Raw genomic sequence first — 21290 nt, 5'->3', positions numbered from 1 at the left:
TCATTAACAGAGTGATTGAATTTAAGAGCCGTGAGGTGATGATGCAGCTGTACAAAACTTTGGTAAGGCCACATTTGGAGTACTGTGTCCAGTTCTGGTCGCCTCATTTTAGGAAGGATGTGGAAGCTCTGGAAAAGGTGCAAAGAAGATTTACCAGGATGTTGCCTGGAATGGAGAGTAGGTCTTACGAGGAAAGGTTGAGGGTGCTAGGCCTTTTCTCATTAGAGCGGAGAAGGATGAGGGGCGACTTGATAGAGGTTTATAAGATGATCAGGGGAATAGATGGAGTAGACAGTCAGAGACTTTTTCCCCAGGTGGAACACACCATTACAAGGGGACACAAATTTAAGGTGAAAGGTGGAAGATATAGGAGGGATATCAGAGGTAGGTTTTTTACCCAGAGAGTAGTGGGGGCATGGAATGCACTGCCTGTGAAAGTAGTTGAGTCGGAAACATTAGGGACCTTCAAGCAGCTGTTGGATAGGTACATGGATTACGGGAAAATGATATAGTGTAGATTTATTTGTTCTTAAGGGCAGCACGGTAGCATTGTGGATAGCACAATTGCTTCACAGATCCATGGTCCCGATTCCGGCTTGGGTCATTGTCTGTGCGGAGTCTGCACGTCCTCCCCGTGTCTGCGTGGGTTTCCTCCGGGTGCTCCGGTTTCCTCCCACAGTCCAAAGATGTGCGGGTTAGGTGAATTGGCCAATGATAAATTGCCCTTAATGTCCAAATTGCCCTTGGTGTTGGGTGGAGGTGTTGAGTTTGGGTAGGGTGCTCTTTCCAAGAGCTGGTGCAGACTCAAAGGGCCAAATGGCCTCCTTCTGCACTGTAAATTCAATGATAATCTAGGACAAAGGTTCGGCACAACATCGTGGGCCGAGGGGCCTGTTCTGTGCTGTATTTTCTATGTTCTATGTTCTATAGTGTTCAATTCTGGTCGCCACACTACCAGAAGGATGTGGAGGCTTTAGAGAGGGTGTAGAAGTGATTTACCAGAATGTTGCCTGGTATGGAGGGCATTAGCTAGGAGGAGCGGTTGAATAAACTTGGTTTGTTCTCACTGGAACGAAGGAGGTTGAGGGGCGACCTGATAGAGGCCTACAAAATTATGAGGGGCATAGACAGAGTGGATAGTCAGAGGCTTTTCCCCGGGGTAGAGGGGTCAATTACTAGGGGGCATAGGTTTAAGGTGAGAGGGGCAAGGTTTAGAGTGGATGTACGAGGCAAGTTTTTTACGCAGAGGGTAGTGGGTACCTGGAACTCGCTACCGGAGGAGGTGGTGGAAGCAGGGACGATAGTGACATTTAAGGGGCACCTTGACAAATACATGAATAGGATGGGAATAGAGGGATACGGACCCAGGAAGTGTAGAAGATTGTAGTTTAGTCGGGCAGCATGGTCGGCACGGGCTTGGAGGACCGAAGGGCCTGTTCCTGTGCTGTACATTTCTTTGTTCAGAGGATACAACCTCAGACTGAAGGGGCGATCCTTTAAAACAGCGATGGGGAGGAATTTCTTCAGCCAGAGTGTGGTGAATCTGTGCAACTCTTTGCCGCAGAAGGCTGTGGAGGCCAAATCACTGAGCGTTTTTAAGACAGAGATAGATAGGTTCTTGATTATTAAGGAGATCAGGGATCTGGGGGAGAAGGCAGGAGAATGGGGATGAGAAAAATAACAGCCATGATTGAATGGTGGAGCAGACTCGATGGGCCTAATTCTGCTCCTATGTCTTATGGTCTTTTGGTGGTTGTTGTGTTATGCTGCTTCGGATAACACAGGCTGCTACTTGATGCAGTCTTAACTAAAGAATTCTCCAGACTCTGAAAAGAGTTCAGCGTGTTTATTGAACTATTAACCCAGTTCTCAAATGAGTTTGACTCTCTGCTAATCTAATTGCAGTAACTCAGTCTAAATGTACCAGCTTACTCTAAGCCATGTGCTGGGATGTGATGCTGCTGATCAACCCTGTCTAACTCTCTAGATGTCTGTCTGTAGAAAGAGGCAGGGTGTGAGTGCCTCATCCCTTTTATAGTGTTTGTGTCATGCCCCCTTGTGGTAATGCCACCTCGGAGTGTTCTGCCCATTAGTTGTCTCCTATTCGGAGTGTTCATTGGTTGCATGTTTGCACATCATGACATCTCCCGGGTTTTTTTTGTAGATGTATATACATGTGAATGGTCTGTCTAATGTGACTGACTGAGGAGTACAGAACAGAACAAACAAAACAAATGCTCATAAGTTCAGTCTCTGAGGCTTGCGTCTGATCCTTGTCGACCGCCAGAGAGGATGACGGTGTTTTGACAGGTGAGTGGGAGGCATGACTGGTGGCCTCGTGGTTAGAGGTGTCTGGAGGTGGCAATTCGACATGTGAAAATGGAGGGGAAAGTGGTTGTGGGCAAGCAACTTTTCGCAGTACCCTTCGATTCCTTCGCACAATGGAGCCATCAGCCATACATATGACATAGGATCTGCCTGTCGAACAGCAACACCCGGAGCAGACCACCCACCATCCGGTATCTTGATCCTGACCGTGTCTGTTAGGGATAGCACATCCAGATCGGTGGCATGTGCCTCATAGCCCTGCTTCTGGCTGTCGCGAAGCTGCTGCATCTTCTGCAGCACCGGGAGGTGATCAAGGTTGGGCAGGTGTATGGCTAGAAGCGACGTCCACAGGTCCCTGTTCATCAGGATTTGAGCTGGCGTCATGCAAGTGGACAAGGGAGTCGCCCGGTATGCAAGTAGTGCAAGGTGCGCAAGTAGTGCAAGGAAGCGGAGTCCGAGGCCTTGTGGAGGAGCTGCTTAACGATGTGCACCCCTTTTTCGACTTTGCCATTGGACTGCGGATAGTGCGGACTGGCGGTGACATGTCTGAAATTGTAGCTCTTGGCAAACGTGGACCATTCTCGGCTGTGGAAGCACGGGTCAATGTCGCTCATGACGGTGTTCGGGATGCCATGCCGTGAGAATGTCTCTTTACACGCTTTGATGAAGGTCCGTGAGGTGAGGTCTAGCAGCTTCAGAACCTCAGGATAGTTCGAAAAGTAATCGATGATCAAGATATAGTCGCGACCATTCGCGTGGAATAGGTAAATGCCAACCTTGGACCTCGGAGACGTCTCTCGGTCATGTGGTTGGACCATCTCCTTGCTCTGCGCTGGTTGGAACCTCTGACAGGTTTTGCAGTTCAGGACCATGTCTGTGATGTCCTGGTTGATGCCGGGCCAGTAGACAGCTTGCCGGGCCCCGTGTCTGCACTTTTCTACGCCCAGGTGTCCTTCATGAATCTGCCGCAGCACCATGCTCTGGAGACGTAGCGGGATGACTATCCTGTCCAGCTTGAGCAGGATGCCATCGATCAGCGTCAGGTCGTCCTTGACGTTGTAGAATTGAGGGCATTTCCCTTTCTGCCAGCCATTGCTGAGGTTGTGGATGACTCGCTGCAACAGGGGGTCTTTGGCTGTTTCTTTTCGGATGAGAACGATCTTCTCATCTGTTGCCGGGAGAGTGCTTGCACACAGTTGTACCTGCAATTCAATGTACTGGATGATCTCCAATGGCTCACTGGGTGAGTTGACAGAGCGGGACAGTGCATCGGCGATGATGAGCTCCTTGCCAGGTGTGTACACCGGAGTTTGAGCAGACTTCTCTGCAAACGAGGTGTCATGTCGTTCAGGTCCTTTTGAATCTGGTCTCAAGTGGGTGTCATTGCCCGTGATGCTATGCTACTGGTACCCAGGATAATGTGTCGTCTCTTTGAAGCAACACCGCCCCAATGCCATCCTGACTCGCATCTGTGGATATCTTGATCTCTCGGTCTGGGTCAAAGAAGGCGAGGACAGGTGCAGTGGTGAGCTTGGCTTTCAGCTCCAGCCACTCTGTTCGGTGCTCCGCCTTCCACTAAAAGGCAGTTGATTTTTTCACCAGTTTGTGTAGGGCCGTGGTGTGTGTGGCCAAATTCCGGATGAACTTGCCAAGGAAATTGACCATTCCCAGGAAGCGCAGTCCTGCCTTCTTGTCCTCGGGGACTTTCATTGCCTCGATAGCTTTAATTTTGTTCTGTGTCTGGGCGCACACTCTGTTGCGAAATCTGACCAACCAGGAACTTCAGCGTGGATATCTCAAAACAGCACTTGGACCGGTTTCGCTTGAGGCCACATTCATGTATGCGTCGGAATACTTTCTTGAGTCGCGACACATGTTCCTCTGGGGTTGTGGACCAGATTATGATATCGTCAACATAGACATGAACCCCTTCTATTCCCTCCATCATCTGTTCCATGATGCGATGGAAAATCTCTGATGCCGAGATGATGCCAAATGGCATTCGGTTGTAGCAGAATCTGCCAAAAGGCATGTTGAAGGTACAGAGCCTTCTCCTGGATTCTTCAAGTTGGATTTGCCAAAATCCTTGGGATGCGTCCAATTTTGTGAAGAAGCGCACGTGTGCCATCTCACTCATGATTTCTTCCCTCTTCTGGATGGGTAATGTTTCCGCATAATGTTTATGTTTAGATCCATGGGGGTCAATGCAGATGCGTAGTTCCCCGAAGGCTTCTTTACGCACACCATCGAGCTGACCCAGTCGGTTGGTTCAGTGACCTTGGAGATGATGCCTTTTTGTTGTAGACTCGTGAGCTCTGCCTTCAGGCGCTCTCTCAGTGGAGCAGGGACACGTTGTGGTGCGTGGACCACTGGCTTGGCATCAGGCCACAGTAGAATCTTGTGCTCATATGGCAGCGTGCCCATCCCGCCAAATACATCTGGGTACTGGGTTAGGATGTCGTCGATGCTGGCCTGAAGATCCGAGTGGGACGGCGTCGTGGTTTAGACCCTTTGAATGAGGTTCAGTTGCTTGCAGGCGTGCGCACCTAGCAGGGGTGCCTTGTCTGGTTTAACAATCTCGAAGCATAAGCTTGCTTGTGTGTGTTGGCTGGACACCTGCAGATGGCAGGTTGTCCATGCAGATGGCATTGTAGTCCAGGAGTTTGCAGGCAGCTGGAAGGATTGTAGCGGGCTTCTTGATTCTCTTGAAGTCCACCTGCGAAATCAGGTTGGCGGAGGCACCTGTGTCCAGTTTGAACTGGATGGAGCAGTGGTTGACCTTCATCACTGCATTCGTCCTCGGAATTCACGGCTAGGATTGATTGGACTCGCGATGTGTCCGGTGTGGCGTATTCGCACTTCGTAATAATGCCCACTCGGTAAGTGTTGTCCAGGTATTCATCATCTGGATCTGTCGCAGTGCCTATCAGAGTCATGCATTTGGTGTTGCTTCTGATGCGCTGCTGTCAGAATTAGGACGCTGGCTCCTGACTGGTGTTGCAGATCTGCACAGGACTGCATAGTGGTTTGGTTTCCCACAGTTTAAACAGCATTTGCCTCTTGCAGGGCAGTTTTTTAAAAAATGGGCGGTGCCGTAGTTTGCACACGTCATGACGTCAGCGACATGACGCTCAGTGCGCCGTTGCGCATGTGCGATGCGGTTCTCGGACGTCTGCACCTGCGCAGTGTAGTTTTCGGCCGCTTCCTGTTCCCAATCGCATTGCGCATGTGTCAGCCGCAATGTGAGCCCGCGAAATAGCCGCTTTCATCAATGTGGAGGCGCTGCATCCAGGGGAATGCCTGAACACTCTCCACCTCGTAGGAGGCTTGTTTTTCACTTTCTGACATTTTGTACTGTGAATAGCGATCTTTAGAGTGCTCATGCACAGTGCATATTTCAATCGTGACTGGCAGGGTCATGTGCTTGATTTTCAACAATTGCTCTCGCAGAGAATCAGAGTGGACTCCAAAAACGATTTGGTCTCTGATCATGGCGTCAGTGATATCACCGAAGATGCAGGATTGCGCTAGCAGTCTAAGGTTAGTTAGATAGGAGTTGACGGATTCGAACCTTGCATCCTCTGCTTGAAGATGTAGCGTTTGAAGATTTCATTGGTGTCCACCTCGCAGTGGCTGTCGAATTTGTCCAGGATGATTTGGTACTTCGTTTTGTCCTGCCCTTCGGAAAGTGAAAGGAGTTGATGATCTCTATCGCATGGTCACTCGCAGTGGTGAGTAGAAGGGCTATCTTCCGAGCATCGGTCGCGCCATTGAGGTCGGATGCCACTTATAGTTAAAATTTCTGCTTGAATGATTGCCAGTTGGCACTAAGATTGCCGGTGGGCGTGAGTTGATAAGAAGCCTGAATCTTGTCCATTGTGCCTGTATTTAGTAGCTGGTTGTCACGGATCTTGCTGAGTTGAACTAAATAGATTGAACAGTCACTCCTGGTTTCCTGTTGTGTTATGCTGCTTCGGATAACACAGGCTGCTACTTGATGCCGTCTTAACTAAAGGATGCTCCAGACTCTGAAATGAGTTCAACGTGTTTATTGAACACAGTTCTCAAATGAGTTTGACTCTCTGCTAATCTAACTGTAGTAACTCAGTCTAACTGTGCCAGCTTGCTCTAAGCCACGTGGTGGGGTGTGATGCTGCTGATTAGCCCTGTCTAACCCTCTAGATGTCTGCCTATGGAAAGAGTGTTTAGGTCATGCCCCCTTGTGGTGATGCCACCTCTTGAGTGTCCTGACTGCCCATTGGTTGTGTCCTATTCTGAGTGTTCATTGGTTGCATGTTTGCATATCATGACAGTGGTTAGTGCTGCTGCCTCACGGTGCTGACCTGGGTTCGATCTGTAGCCACTAAAAATGGCCAACTCCCGATTCAAAATGGCGAACGGCAAAGGCTGATGGGAAAATCAGCCAACATAGACAAAAACCAGCAGCTGCAGGTTGGCTGTGTATTTACCTCTGAAAGGCCAGACAAGATCGATACCAGCAACCATCAGCATAACAAAACACCAGCCATCTGCATACTAATGAGCAATCCCCGGGAACAATAAGCAACATTTTGGACACACAAAGCAAAGCCAGACTCTCCGGCGCCAGCAGAAGCCTACACAAAAGAACGACCACCTCAAGACCGCCCATCGATCAGGGAACCGCTCCAGCATTGGAGAAAATCGAACCAAGCAATTGGGACAAAGTCCAATCACTTGGGACCAGGTACAGGGTCCGCCCCTGAGGACTATAAGAATTGAGCCCCAAGTTCAAGTCGCTCTCTTCTCCACCGCTTCTCCAGCTCTTCACTCTTCAGCAGCTGGTCGAAACTGTAAGTCTTAATTCAATGCTTGCTATGTGATAGGCGCTCCTAGCTACCAATCTGTATCAACTTCGAATCCCGCATGCTCAGAACCCGAACGAAAGGCCATTTGTTTCCCTGGCCTGGTGGGCCAGTTCCAAGTTAAGTATAGGCCTGTTAGTTGTAGAAGTAGCTTAAACGTAGAATTTGTGCATGAGTAGTGATTACTGTGTATAATAAATGTGTTTTGATTTAAACCTTACTAATCGGTGTATTGGATTATTGATCATTACTCGGACTTGAACCACGTGGCGGTATCCTAAAGAATCCTGGCTACTCAAGAGCAAAGGTAATAAAACAGAGCAATTGAACTAAGGCAAAATTAGCAACATTATTTGGCGACTCTGGTGGGACCCGATCTAGAAGTGGAAAACCACTCCGGGAGACACCAGAATTTGAATTAGAGATCCAATTGGAAACAGAAAACCACAAGTGTTCAAGCAGTTCTGATCAATACTCATAATTCGGAAGTGTGTGTATGCATGCGTAACTAACAGGGCGACAAGGTAAAACTGATAGATTTTTTGTTGCGTAAAAACTGTCGCGAGTTTGTATTTCGGAAAGTAGTGAAAGCCGTACCCGTATTTACAGCACCGCCTTAATACCCCTATCCCAAATTTGAAGAGCAGCATTCGGATTAATACCCCTGTCCCAAATTTGAAGAGCAGCATTCGGATAGGAAAGATGGCAATGCAGGCAATGCAGCGCCTAATGAACCCAGAGCAATTTGCGATCGCAGCGACCAGCAGCAGTAGAGTGGGACAATGTCCCATTTGGGAGGAAGAGATCAGGAAATATCTCAAAGGGAAAGGATGGCCCCTTTGGAATGAATTCTATGACAACGAGGAATCAGGTCCCGGGAGTATAGGACATACTTGGTGGGAGAACCTGAGCGAGATCCACAAAAAGTGCTTAGGCAAAGCTCGCAAGCCGATGGCAATCGTGTCCTGCTTGGCACAATTGCGAGGCACAGAGGAGGTCGTTAGGATGCTCCGGAAAGAAGTTGCGGGCATACATCAAATGAGTAAGGTCGATGTAAGCGAGGTAGAAAAGGAGAATTTAGAATTGAGAAGGAAGTTGGCAGCAAAAGATGGAGAGGTGGAAGATGCCAAACGGGCACACCAGTCTGGTCTGGCGCACTCAAGCAGCTTCCAGTCTCAATATGAAAAGGCCTATCAGGACACGCAACGTGCATTCCTGGTACGTGAAGAAACCGAAAAGCAGATAGAAGCGTTACAGAGACAGTGCAGCGATCTAAAGGCAGCATTAAGAGCACTCCATGCTGCCACCACAGAATAAAGACAAAGCACATTAGATCACACAAAGTGCCGGAAGCATATTGCAGAGTTGCAATCGCTGCTTTCAGTTCAGAAAGGCTTCCAGGAAACCTTTGGAGCGAAATTAGATCAGGAAGACGGCCCTGATTGGGAAGAATTGAATGAAACAGCGCAGAGATATGTTCAGGGAACATGTGCGCGGGGAAAGTCACAAAAGAGGAAAGCGCCCCAACCCCCCACAGAACAGATAGTTCACGCTCCAATGAACCCAGTTACCACCCACCGCACAGCGACATCGGACAATGCAGAATTTCTATACTCCACCCCCTTAACAGTGACCCAATTATGGGACGCGTGCGATAAGATCAAACCGTTCCTCCCTACCTCAGACCTCCACCATTTCTTTGCCACCGTCAAGCATCAGGCGACCATTTACGGCCTAGATGAGCGAGAGCATGTAAAGCTCACAGTTTTAAGTTTAGACCCTTCAGTAGCAGCAGCCCTTCCCGATCCACAGAATATAGGAGGAGGCACCATTGCAGAAATGCATACCGCGATCCTGGATGTGATTGGGTATAACCGGGGTGACCCCGTAGATGGCCTCAACAAATATAGGCAAAAGAAATCAGAGTACCCCACAGCGTTCGCTGGATGCCTGTGGATCCACTTTGCAGCAGTCTTTGGAGACTTAGACCATGCCCATTTGTCCCCAGACAACATGGCCAAATGGACCCGCACCCTTATCTCCCATGCCACAGAAACAGGACAGAAAGCTTGCACGAGTTATGATCCCTCAGAGGAGGCTCATAACGAGAAGTGGGTAGTAAAGAGATTGTCCTGCACCTGGGAGCAATCTGTTCAAAACACACCCACAAACAAAAATCCCGAAGAGCAGCAGGCAGAAGCAGACAAACCCACAGTTAGGAAACCCGAGGAAGAGCAGGCAGACATGCATACAGTTAAAACGCACCAGAACCCAGAATGGGTAAACAAAGGAAGGAACAGCCCCCCACAGAAACCACCGGAATGTTACAATTGCGGACAATTAGGACATTACGCACGAGAATGTCAAGCCCCCCTGAAACAGCAATGGAATCAGCCCACAAATGCCCCCCGAACCAGCAAAGACACCAACAGCCCCGACCCCCCACCCAGGGAACCATACCCAATGTACCAGAGAGCCTGCTCCACCTTATGTGCCCCAGGGGTCATGTTACAACTGTGGACAGTCAGGACACTTCGCCCGAGATTGCAGGAGACCCCCATCAGCTAGACTAGCCCCAGATATGAAGGAGAACACCCACAGCAGCTACAAGGTCCCAGCTGCCCATGCAAACTGTGAGCGCTTACCCACCACTTCTCATGGTCATGGCAGCGCTACCTCAGCAAGGCCACTTTATTTTTGTTTCACTGCTCCTTCCTTTCTTCTTCGGTCACGCTGCACTCCCTCCATATGCTAGTTACACCCCAGCCCAAACGTGAAACGGTGTCCTTTCTGATGGAACCTGCAGAATGTTTGATGTTGTTTGTAAGTTTGTTACACGTTGTTTGTCAGACAGGAAAACATTTTCATGGCCCCACGCCTTTTCGGCCGAAACCTCTGAGGACTTGCCCACAGAGACTCACTATTGCCAGACACTAGTTCAGCCGAACTAGCTTGTCTGCTGAGACCAGATGCCCGTCCAGAACTGCCCTTCTGGTTCGAAGGTAGAACCACTACGGCAGCCCCACCACGATGACTACATTTCTTGCCCGTTCTTGTCGGTTGCTCAGGCAGTGGAGAAACGGCTTGGGACCCGCCCTGCCTGGGAATCCCCCTCTGGTCAACTACGCTCGGGTAGGGGAGACACAGCATTGGTAGCCGTCCTACCCGGGGACTCCACCCAACTCTTACCTGTCGCGGCCCATACGCACCTCATTTTGGCACCCGTCACGGCCCATACGCACCTCATTTTGGCACTTTCAGTTCATAAGTTTTGTTTTCTTTCAGGTGACCCTTAGGTTGCCAACCACATGCTATTTACATCCTGAAACATTTGGATGGCAAATTGCACAGTCTGCGAGACGGCTCGCACTGGTTCAGTATTTGAAAGTGTGTCCTGTCCTAAAATTCGATTTTTGGGGGAAAAAATGAGGGAGTAACACATAGTGACCAATTATAAAGGGAGTAATTGGCATTAAAGGACAGACAGACTATCTTATGAGATGTTAAACAAAGATAGTTACAGACTGTGGTAGTATGCATTAGGGGTCATGTGGGACTGTGAAGCCGTGATGTCATTGGCTGACAGATCCCGGGTCCTGGTTGGCTGTTGACCTCTAGCTCCGCCCTGAAGGCGGAGTATAAGAACCAGGAGTTCTCCCCCGCAGGCCAGTCTGTTGCTGAACTGCGGGGAACAAGTCACGCTTAATAAAGCCTCATCGACTTGATCTCTATTCGTGTCTCGTGAGTCTTTGTGCGCTACACAGACACTATGCTTGTTTCCACAGAACTCCAGAGGCTCCAGAACCGGAGAAAAGAAAAGATGAAGCACCATGAGGACTTCCTCCACATGGATCATCATCTTTATGGACATTTGGTTGCGAGTGAACGCGAACCCCATGACTTCAAGCCCCCCAGCCGTTAATGTTTCACTTCCTCACAGTACCCAGAGCCCAATCACCAGCGACACCACATCATCTTGGTGTGCCAGGTTTATAACCTGGTACACCCTGTCCTATGTACTAGAAACCTTACTGATATTAGCGATACTCTGCTGCATCATGCAGACTATGCGTCTAAGAAAATGGAGAAGGAGAGCCTACCGCGCTCGAACCCCAGTATATAGGATCATATCCCCTATTTTCGGATACGACCAGACCCCCGATCTATAATAAAGAGCATTCGCTTGCGTTTTATTGTAAATAAAGAAATGTAAAGAACTGTTCATGAGCAAATTGTACAATCCTGAGCTTGACTGCCAAGCCAGGAAAACTGTGTATAAGCTGCTATGATTTTGTTGTATGGTTGAGGAAGTTAGAATAATGAAATGTTTAAGTGAGTGTAGTGCATTAAGAACAGTTAGAGGTTCCCAGTTTATTGTTTTGTAATGCATGTCCCTGTTTGACATAGTGCCCTTAGAATTGTCAGATAAATTGTTTTTGCATAGCTATGGTCAGTGCAGAGGCCATGAAGGAAGTGCCCCCCCCAGGTCAGGGAATGGAAAGCAACATAGTTATGTGATCCTTCACGCTTCGCGTTAGGATCACAAGGAGGGAATGCAGCCACTTAAAATGGCCAACTCCCGATTCAAAATGGCGAACGGCAAAGGCTGATGGGAAAGTCAGCCAACATAGACAAAACCCAGCAGCTGCAGGTTGGCTGTGTATTTACCTCTGGAAAGGCCAGACAAGATCGATACCAGCAACCATCAGCATAACAAAACACCAGCCATCTGCATACTAATGAGCAATCCCCGGGAACAATAAGCAACATTTAGACACACAAAGCAAAACCAGACTCTTCGGCGCCAGCAGAAGCCTACACAAAAGGAGGTGTACGACCACTTCAAGACCGCCCATCGGTCAGGGAACCGCTCCAGCATTGGAGAAAATCGAACCAAGCGATTGGGACAAAGTCCAATCACTTGGGACCAGGTACAGGGTCTGTCCCGAAAGGCGGGAAGCCCCTGAGGACTATAAGAATTGAGCCCCAAATTCAAGTCGCTCTCTTCTCCACCGCTTCTCCAGCTCTTCACTCTTCACCAGCTGGTCAAAACTGTAAGTCTTAATTCAACGCTCGCTACGAGATAGGCGCTCCGAGCTACCAATCCGTACCAGCTTCGAATCCCGCAGGCTCAGAACCCGAACGAAAGGCCATTTCTTTCCCTGACCTGGTGGGCCAGTTCCAAGTTAAGTATAGGCCTGTTAGTTGTAGAAGTAGCTTAAACGTAGAATTTGTGCATGAGTAGTGATTACTGTGTATAATAAATGTGCTTTGATTTAAATCTTACTAATTGGTGTATTGGATTATTGATCATTACTCGGACTTGAACCATGTGGCGGTATCATAAAGATACCTGGCGACTCGAGAGCAAAGGTAATAAAACAGAGCAATTGAAAGAAGGCAAAATTAGCAACAGATCCCAGCACCGGGTCATTGTCTTTGTGGAGTTGACACATTCTCCCCATGTCTGCATGGGTCTCAGCCCCACAACTCAAAGAGATATGCAGGGTAGGTGGACTTGCCATGCTAAATTGCTCCTTATTGGAAAAAAAGAACGGAGTACTCTAAATTTACTTTTTTTTTTAAAGTTTCACATCTGCTTGCCTGACAGCAGAAGTGCAGTTCAGCAAAACGTCCAACGATGGCTGTGTTTAGTTATTGACCCTATTTCAAACTGTTGAGGGGAAGGGGGAGATCTCTTGCAACTGATAAAATGGTAGGAATAAGAGTTCTCCAACAGCATTGCCCTTTTTTTGCATGTATCAGGCTTCCTGCAATCTTGGGGTCATCCAAAAGTCCAGTAATCTGCAGCAGACTAAAGTTCAACAAATGACTTATTACTGGCCCTATAAGTCCTCAGAATAAATTATACTGTGCTATATTATAATTCAAAGATCTACTTTCAACTGTTTTGGGAAGACTCCACGAGGTCTCTTTTCATGATTTACACCTGGATGATAATCTGACAGAGTGGAGTTCCTGACCTTTAAGGACAAACAAAGATAGTGAACTGGTTTAGTTTAAAGGATTTCAATGAAAGGTTGACAACAATGACTACAGTTTTCTTCCTGGTCCATTGAAGTTCAGACTTTAGTTACCACCAATCACGTGTTACTATCCTCTCGGCTAATAAAACTGAATAATAATATTATTTCAAAAATAAATTTGACAATTTAAAACAAATCTTAGTCTGCAGAGATTAAGTTTGGAAATCATTTCTGGATGTCACCTTCATTTTAAGGAACACCATCAGAAGTCCTAAAATATCGTATGCACGTCTGCATCAATGGTGCCGAGATGGGGATGGTTGACAGCTTCAAATTCCTAAGTGTGCACATCACCAACAATCTGTCCTGGTCCACACATGGTCGGCACTATGACCAAGAAAGCACAAAAGCGCCTATACTTCCTCAGGAAATTCAGCATGTCCCCATTGACTTACCCATTCTTACTGAGGCACCATAGAAAGTATCCTATCTGGCCACTGCCAGATATGGCAACTGCTCGGCCCAAGACAGTAAGAAACTACAGAAAGTCGTGAACACAGCCCGGTCCATCACGTGACCCACCTCCCGTCCATTGACTCTGGCTACATCTTCCGCTGCCTTGGGAAAGCAGCATTATCAAAGACACCTCCCACTCGGGTTATTCTCCCTTCCAACCTCTTCCATTGGACAGAAGATACAAAAGTCTGAGAACACACATGAACAGTTTCAAAAATAGCTTCTTTCCACTGTTACCAGGGGCGTCATTCTCCGACCCCCCGCCGGGTTGGAGAATGGCCGTTGGCCGCCGTGAATCCCGCCCCCGCCCCCACCGAAGTCTCCGGTACCGGAGATTGGGCGGGGGCGGGAATTGGGCCGCGCCGGTTGGCGGGACCCCCCCCGCTCAATTCTCCGGCCTGTATGGGCCGAAGTCCCGCCCAGAAATTGCCTGTCCCGCCGGCGTAAATTAAACCTGGCATTTACCGGCGGTACCAAGCGGCGTGGGCGGGCTCCGGGGTCCTGCGGGGGGGGCGATCTGACCCCGGGGGGTGCCCCCACGGTGGCCTGGCCCGCGATCGGGGCCCACCGATCCGCGGGCGGGCCTGTGCCGTGGGGGCACTCTTTCCCGTCCGCCTCCGCCACGGTCTCCACCATGGCGGAGGCGGAAGTGACTCTCCCCACTGCGCATGCGCGGGAAACTGTCAGCAGCCGCTGACGCTCCCGCGCATGCGCCGCATTTCCGCGCCAGCTGGCGGGGCAACAAACGCCATTTCCGCCAGCTGGCGTGGCGGAAATCCCTCCGCCGTCGGCCTAGCCCCTCAATGTTGCGGCTCAGCCCCCAAAGATGTGGAGCATTCCGCACCTTTGGGGCAGCGCGATGCCCGCCTGATTGGCGCCGATTTGGGTGCCAGTCGGCGGACATCGCGCCGTTGGGGGAGAATTTTGCCCTAGATTCCTGAATGACCCACTTATGGACTGAACTGATCTCATCACACATTTTCATTACCGAGGAGGACTACATTTAGTATGCTTCACCCGATGCCTGTGACTATGTATTTACATTGAGTATTTATGTATGACCTATGTTTATTCATGTATGGAACAATCTGTCTGGACTGTACACAGAACAATACTTTTCACTGTACCGTGGTACAGGTGACAATAAATCAAATCAAAATAATAACGTGCTAATCTCTTACCATTTCTTTTCTGTCTTTTGAGATGGATTTGAATATTACTGTCTTCATTTAAGGAACGATCTTCTGACTAAATTATAATACATTGAGGTTATTGGATTGCACAGTTCAGTAAAAAATATTGCAAATTCACAACATTAACCAGTTCTTTCGAAGCAACAGTGAAGATATATGTTTATGTCAGAATGTTGCCTCAGTTTAGTTCATACGTCCAATTTCAGAAAGTTTGTCCGATTAAATAATGACAATTGTGATTAATAAACTGAGTACAAATTTTACTTTTGATCAGATTTGCACACTTGACTAAACATTCTTGTGAAAACATCAATGATGTTCAGTTCTTTTACTAATTTTCCACTTTTTCCTTTACACATCCAATATCTTGTCATCTATCTGCAATGGAGTAAACATTTGATGAGATAATGGACATTTGTAGAACTTCACTCTGGTGATAACAAACATAGCATCTACAAAGATGTCTAAAAAGTCTTTGCATGTTTCAGTATTTCCTCGACATTGTAGAAACGTAGATTTCTGGCTAACTATAATCACGGCATGGTGGCATACGTGCCATAATTGTGGTGTACTGAAAATACTGCTGAGAAGGCAAGAATAGGTTGGAGGGTCCCCTTTACTGTTTATTTCAAACTTCCTTCTCTATATCCATCTGTTCCCACACATTGTCACACACACATAGTATGTATTGATACATTATCGATACAGCTGGAGTGCATCCTGGAATTGTAAGGAGTCACAATTTGCAGTTAAATAAGGGGCGTGATTCTCCAATGCCGTGCCGGTTGGGAGAATTGCCTGGCGCGCCATTCCACGTGACGCTGGTCCGACGCCCTCCCGCGATTCACCCAAGTGGCGAGATCGGCCTCGTCGAGTTCTGCGCGGCGCAGGCCGGAGAATCGCCCGAGACACCCAAAATGGCGATTCTCCGCTACCCCCGCTATTCTCCGGCCAAGATGGGCCGAAGTCCCGACGGAGTGACCCCAGTTCACTCCGTCGCCGTTCACACCTGGTATATAAAGTCGTCAGCCAGTCGTGCTGGCTGACGCTGAGCAGTGAGGAGGTGAGCGGACTGTTCCGGAGCTCCTGCAGATCGGGTCGGCTTCCCCGACAACGCTGCGGCCAAAGGGGGGGGTGGGAGGGGGGCTGAGGGAGAGTGTGGAGGTGGGGGGGGGGGGGGAGAGTGTGGAGGTGGGAAGGGGGTGAGGGAGGGAGTGGAGGTGTGAGGGGGGTGAGGGAGGGAGTGGAGGTGTGAGGGGGGTGAGGGAGGGAGTGGAGGTGTGAGGGGGTGAGAGAGGGAGTGGAGGTGTGAGGGGGGTGAGGGAGAGTGTGGAGGGTGTCGTCCATCCGCGGATGCTACATGTCAGCCGCCCTGATATGGCAGGACGGTGACGAGGACACGGCCGCAGGTTGTCGTGTGGCTGATGGGCACAGGCGACTGGCACACTGGTGAGGAGGACGGTGTGAACTAACCGTTGGACGCAGACAGTGAACAGGGGTTAGGCTGGCTGCGTATCTGCAGTACGACCAGGCCACCGGGACACACAGGTATCCCATGCAACCCGGCTGGCGAGGTGTGGAAGAACCTCCGTGTAACATGTCGTTACTCTGCCCCCCACCACCCTCCTGCAGGTCACCATGTATGCCAACCAGACAGCGATGTTCACTGCCGTGGTTGGAGCCGCAGCTCTGCAGGTGGCCATCCGGCAGCGTAGACTCAGACGGCCCACAGTGGCTGCAGATGCAGCGGTTGCTGCTGCAGCAGAGGGGATGGCCGCGGAGTGGCCCGTCGTCGCCGCGCAGGCCGCAGGCACTCAGGCCCGGAATGTCCAGGGGGATGCCGAGGGGAACATTGACCCCCCCCGAAGGCGAGGAATGCACAGGAAGCGGGCATTGATATCGAAGTGCTTGAGGGGGGGGGGGGGGGGGGGGGGGGGGGGGGGGAAGAGGAGGAGGATGACGTGCATCAGAATGGGGGGAGGGGCGCAGGACACAGACACTGCCCAGGTGCTGGTTACGTCCAGGAGGCTGCACGACGGCACCGTCGAGGACAGCGGGCACGTGACGCGTTGGTAGCCGCACGGTTCACGCACCGTGGGAGAGGGATTCGCTGAACACTGCTACTTGCCCCGCCAGTCCTGCACACGGGCATCACACAGCACCCACCCCCTACGACCTATAACCCAGATTTAGTGTACTTTGTCGATGGATCAGCAGTCAGAGACTCAAACGGCAAATGTTGCACAGGTTACGCCATTGCATCACCCGATGCAACTGTAGAGGCGGCTTGCCTGCCAAATACCTTCTCGGCTCAACAAGCTGAATTATTTGCCCTTACACAAGCTTGTATATTGGCTACGGGCAAGACTGCAAACATTTATACTGATTCAAGATACACCTTTGGAGTAGCCCATGATTATGGACAAATTTGGAAATTTAGGGGATTCCTAACATAATCAGGCTCAGCTATCAAAAATGTGGAACGAGTGGACAATCTGTTACCGGCCATTCAGAACCCAAAGCAATTGGCAATTTTAAAATGTCAGGCCCACACAGGGCATACAGATAGGATTTCACTGGGAAATGGGAGGGCTGACAAATCCGTAAGATGGGCAGCATTATCGGATACTTGTGTACAAGTCTCTGCCTATAAGTCCAGACATATCGGGCGCGATTCTCCACTCCCACGCCGGTTGGGAGAATCGCCTGGGCCGCCAACATTTCCGGGGACGCCTGTCCGACGCCCTCCCACGATTCTCCCAAGCGGCGGGAACGGCCTGGTCGAGTTTCGCGGGCCGCAGGCCGGAGAATCGCCGGAGATACACAAAATGGCGATTCGCCGGCACCCCCGCGATTCTGAGGCCCGGATGGGCCGAGTGGCCAGGCCAAAACGGCGGGTGCCCCCCAGCGCCGTCCACACCTGGTCGCTACAGTCGTTGGCGGTGCGTGAATGCTGGGGGGGGCGGCCTGTGGGGGGGCGAGGGGGGATCCTGCACCGGGGGGTACCTTAAATGTGGGGTGGCCCGCGATGGGTGCCCACCGATCATCGAGCCGTCCTCTCTGAAGGAGGACCTCCTTCCTTCCGCCGCCCCGCTAGATCCGTCCCCCATCTTCTTGCGGGGCAGATTTGGACAGGACAGGACACGAATGACGTCCGTTATGCGGCGCCCGCCGCGTCATCTATGCGGCGCCGCTTTTACGCGGGCGACAAGGCCTGTCGCGGGTAGATGACGCGGCCCCGATACTGGCCCATTGTCAGGGCCTGAATCGGTCGGGACCGGGGCCGTTCCACGCCATCGTGAACCTCGACGGCTTTCACGACGGCGCGGCCACTTCGTCGTGGGGGTGGGGAATCCCGCCCATCAAGCCTGTTGATTTACCACCCACAATTGATGATGTATTGGCCTTTCAGTCTCAGGCTGATACTGATGAGATTATGACTTGGGTTCAGAATCAATGTACTCAGACACCTGAAGGAGTTTGGGTCCACCTTGACGGCCGTGTGGCGGCACCCAAATCTTTACTCCCATGGATTGCCCGATGTGTTCATACCTTCATACATGCAGATACTGACCCAGAGCCGGGATCGAACCTGGGACCTCAGCGCCAACGTGGTGCCCTGATTTGAAGTTAAATTTTGAGTCTTACTCGGATTCGGGTTTTCGACAACATTCAATGATTTCTTCATACCACCTCTAGCTTTACTTCTTATCGACCCTATAGAAAATAATGGTTTGTCCTTTCTGGTGGTTCAAGGGACTGGAATGCATCTAAATCAATGAAACCTGGGCATAAAAAGCAGAGTTCTTATATAAAAAACTGCAGTACTTGCAAATTCATCAAGGAATTTGTTTTCATTTGTTCATGGGAAGTGGGCATTGCTGGCTGGTCCAGCATTTATTGCCCATCCATGAGGGAATTTAAGAGTCAACCACATTGCCTTTGATCTGGAGTCACATGTAGGCCAAACCAGGTAAGGATGACAAATTTCCTCCCCTAAAGGACATTAGTGAACCAGATGGGTTTTTATGACAATAGACAATGGTTTCATGGTCACCTTTAGACTTCTAATTCCAGATTTATATTTAATTCAAATTTCACCATCTGCAATGGCGGGATTCAATCTAGGAACCCCAGAGCATGAGTCTGTAGGCGGGATTCTCCTGGATCAGTGAGGTGGCCCCAACGCCGGCGTAAAAAACGCGCGAACCACTCCGGCGTTGGGCCGACCGGAATTTGCAGAATTCTCCACACTTCCGGGGACTAGGATGGCGCCAGGGGCTAGCACCCACCAGCCGGTGCCGAAGGGGCTGCGCAAGTTAGCGCATGCGCAGACCGGCTGGCATATTCTGCCGCATGTGCAGGGAGGTGTATAGCCACGTAAAATGGCTGCATTCCGATTAATCTGGCCAAAACCCAGTTTAAAATGGCTAACCCAAAAGACTGCTGGGAAAAGCAGCTAAGAAGACACAAGCAGGCAGCTGCAGACAGGTTTGCATATTCGGCTCTGGGAAGTTAGCCCAGATCGATACTCAGGGCTATCAACAGCCCATCAACCCAGGTATTTGCAGTTGCATTCAGGACTGTTTGCAGCCCATCTATTCAGACATCCACAGTTAAATCGGCTATCCCCTGGAACAATTGCAACATATTAGCAATTGAATACCGGGCCAGACCTGTCGGCGCCTGCAGTGGCCGAAACAAAGACAGGTGAGCGACCAACCCCCGATCGAGGAATCGCCTCACCATTGGACACATCGACCCCAGAGATTGGGGACAGATCCAATCACTTGGGACTCAGGGTCAAGGGCCGCCCCGGGAGGCGGGAAGCCCCTGGGCCCTATAAAAGTGAGGGTCCAAGTTCAGATCTCTCTCTCTCTCTCCTCTTCGCCTGCTCGAGACCTTCGCAAGAACAGCAACCGGCAACAGTAAGTTTGAATCCAGCGATCGCTATCCGGTAGAGACACCCAGCCACCGACCTGTAGCAGCCTTTTGAATCCCGCGGGCCAGATCTGATTGGACAAGCCATTCGTTTCCCTGACCTAGTGGGCTCTTCCTAAAGTTAAGTATTGGCCAGTAGTGATAGGTTTATTATATAGATAGTAGTATTAGTGTATTAATATTGCTTGTTGTATATAATAAATGACCGTTGTTTTAATCCTTCCTAAGCGGTGTGCTGTATTATTAATCATAACCTGAACTTGAACCACGTGACGGTATCATAAAGATACCTGGCGACTCATGAGCAAAGGTGACGTAATCAGAGCAAATAGACTAAGGTTAAAAAGAGCAACATAATTGGCGACATCCTGATGGGACCCGACATAGAAGTGGAAAATCACTCCGGGAGAACCCCAACATTTGAATTAGAATCCAATCGTAAACAAAAAAAAAAAACCACAAGTGTTCAAGCGGTTCTGGTTAATAATTCACAATTCGGAAGTGTGTATATGCATGCGTAACTAACAGGGTTATAAGGCAAAAATGATAGATTTTTTGTTGCGTCAAAACTGTCGGCAGTTGGTATTTCGGAAATTAGCGCAAGCCGTACCCGCATCTACCACACCACCTTAGCCCCCTGTTCCAAATTCAAACATAACGAGCAGATAAGAGAGAGCCATGCAGGCAATGCAAGCGATGCAGCGCCTCATGAACCCCGGAGATTTTGCTGTCGCACCAGTCAGCAGCGTAGGAGCAGGACAGTGTCCCGTTTGGGAAGTGGAAATCCGGAAATTTCTGCAGGGCAAAGGATGGCCCATGTGGAAGGATTTCTGCAATAACGACGACTCAGGTCCTGGAAGTATAGGGCATACTTGGTGGGAGAACCTGAGTGAGATCCACAAAAAGAGTTTAGCAAAAGCGCGCAAGCCGATGGCAATTGTGTCCTGTCTGGCACAATTGCGAGGCACAGAGGAGGTTGTCAGGACGCTCCGCAAGGAAATAGAAGGCATACATCGGATGAGTAAATTCGATGTATGCGAAATTGAGAAAGAGAACCTGGAGTTAAAAGGGAAATTAGCAGCAAAGGACGAAGAGGTGGCTGACGTCAAACGGGGTCACCAATCTTGTCTGGCGCACTTGAATAGTTTCCAGTCACAATATTGGGGCAGCACGGTAGCACAAGTGACTAGCACTGTGGCTTCACAGCGCCAGGGTCCCAGGTTCGATTCCCCGCTGGGTCACTGTCTGTGCGGAGTTTGCACGTTCTCCCCGTGTCCGCGTGGGTTTCCTCCGGGTGCTCCGGTTTCCTCCCACAGTCCAAAGACGTGCAGGTTAGGTGGATTGGCCATGCTAAATTACCTGTAGTGTCCATAAGGGTTGGGAGGGGTTATTGGGTTGCGGGGATAAGGTGGAAGTGAGGGATTAATGTGGGTCGGTGCAGACTCGATGGGCCGAATGGCCTCCTTCTGCACTGTATGGTC

At 50.0% G+C, this 21290-nt stretch overlaps 1 protein-coding gene across 2 annotated transcripts in view; it reads right to left on the bottom strand.

The window, feature by feature from the left end:
- Positions 1-21290, bottom strand: part of LOC140410702 (adhesion G-protein coupled receptor F1-like) — a 540253-nt gene that overhangs the window by 162089 nt on the left and 356874 nt on the right. Inside the window, exon 3 of one of the 2 annotated variants that reach the window (XM_072499142.1) lies at positions 14857-14923. The exons of the other annotated variant lie outside the window; for it this stretch is intronic. Within the exon in view, the coding sequence (XP_072355243.1) occupies positions 14857-14923 (67 nt within the window). The remainder of the gene's footprint in view (positions 1-14856; positions 14924-21290) is intronic. 2 annotated transcript variants of the gene reach the window in all.

This window comes from Scyliorhinus torazame, chromosome 4 (assembly GCF_047496885.1).
Source record: "Scyliorhinus torazame isolate Kashiwa2021f chromosome 4, sScyTor2.1, whole genome shotgun sequence".
In the NCBI taxonomy this organism is placed as follows: Eukaryota; Metazoa; Chordata; class Chondrichthyes; order Carcharhiniformes; family Scyliorhinidae; genus Scyliorhinus; species Scyliorhinus torazame.
The sequence above is the reverse complement of the archived record's forward strand: the minus strand, read 5'-3'. Positions and strand labels throughout refer to the sequence as shown.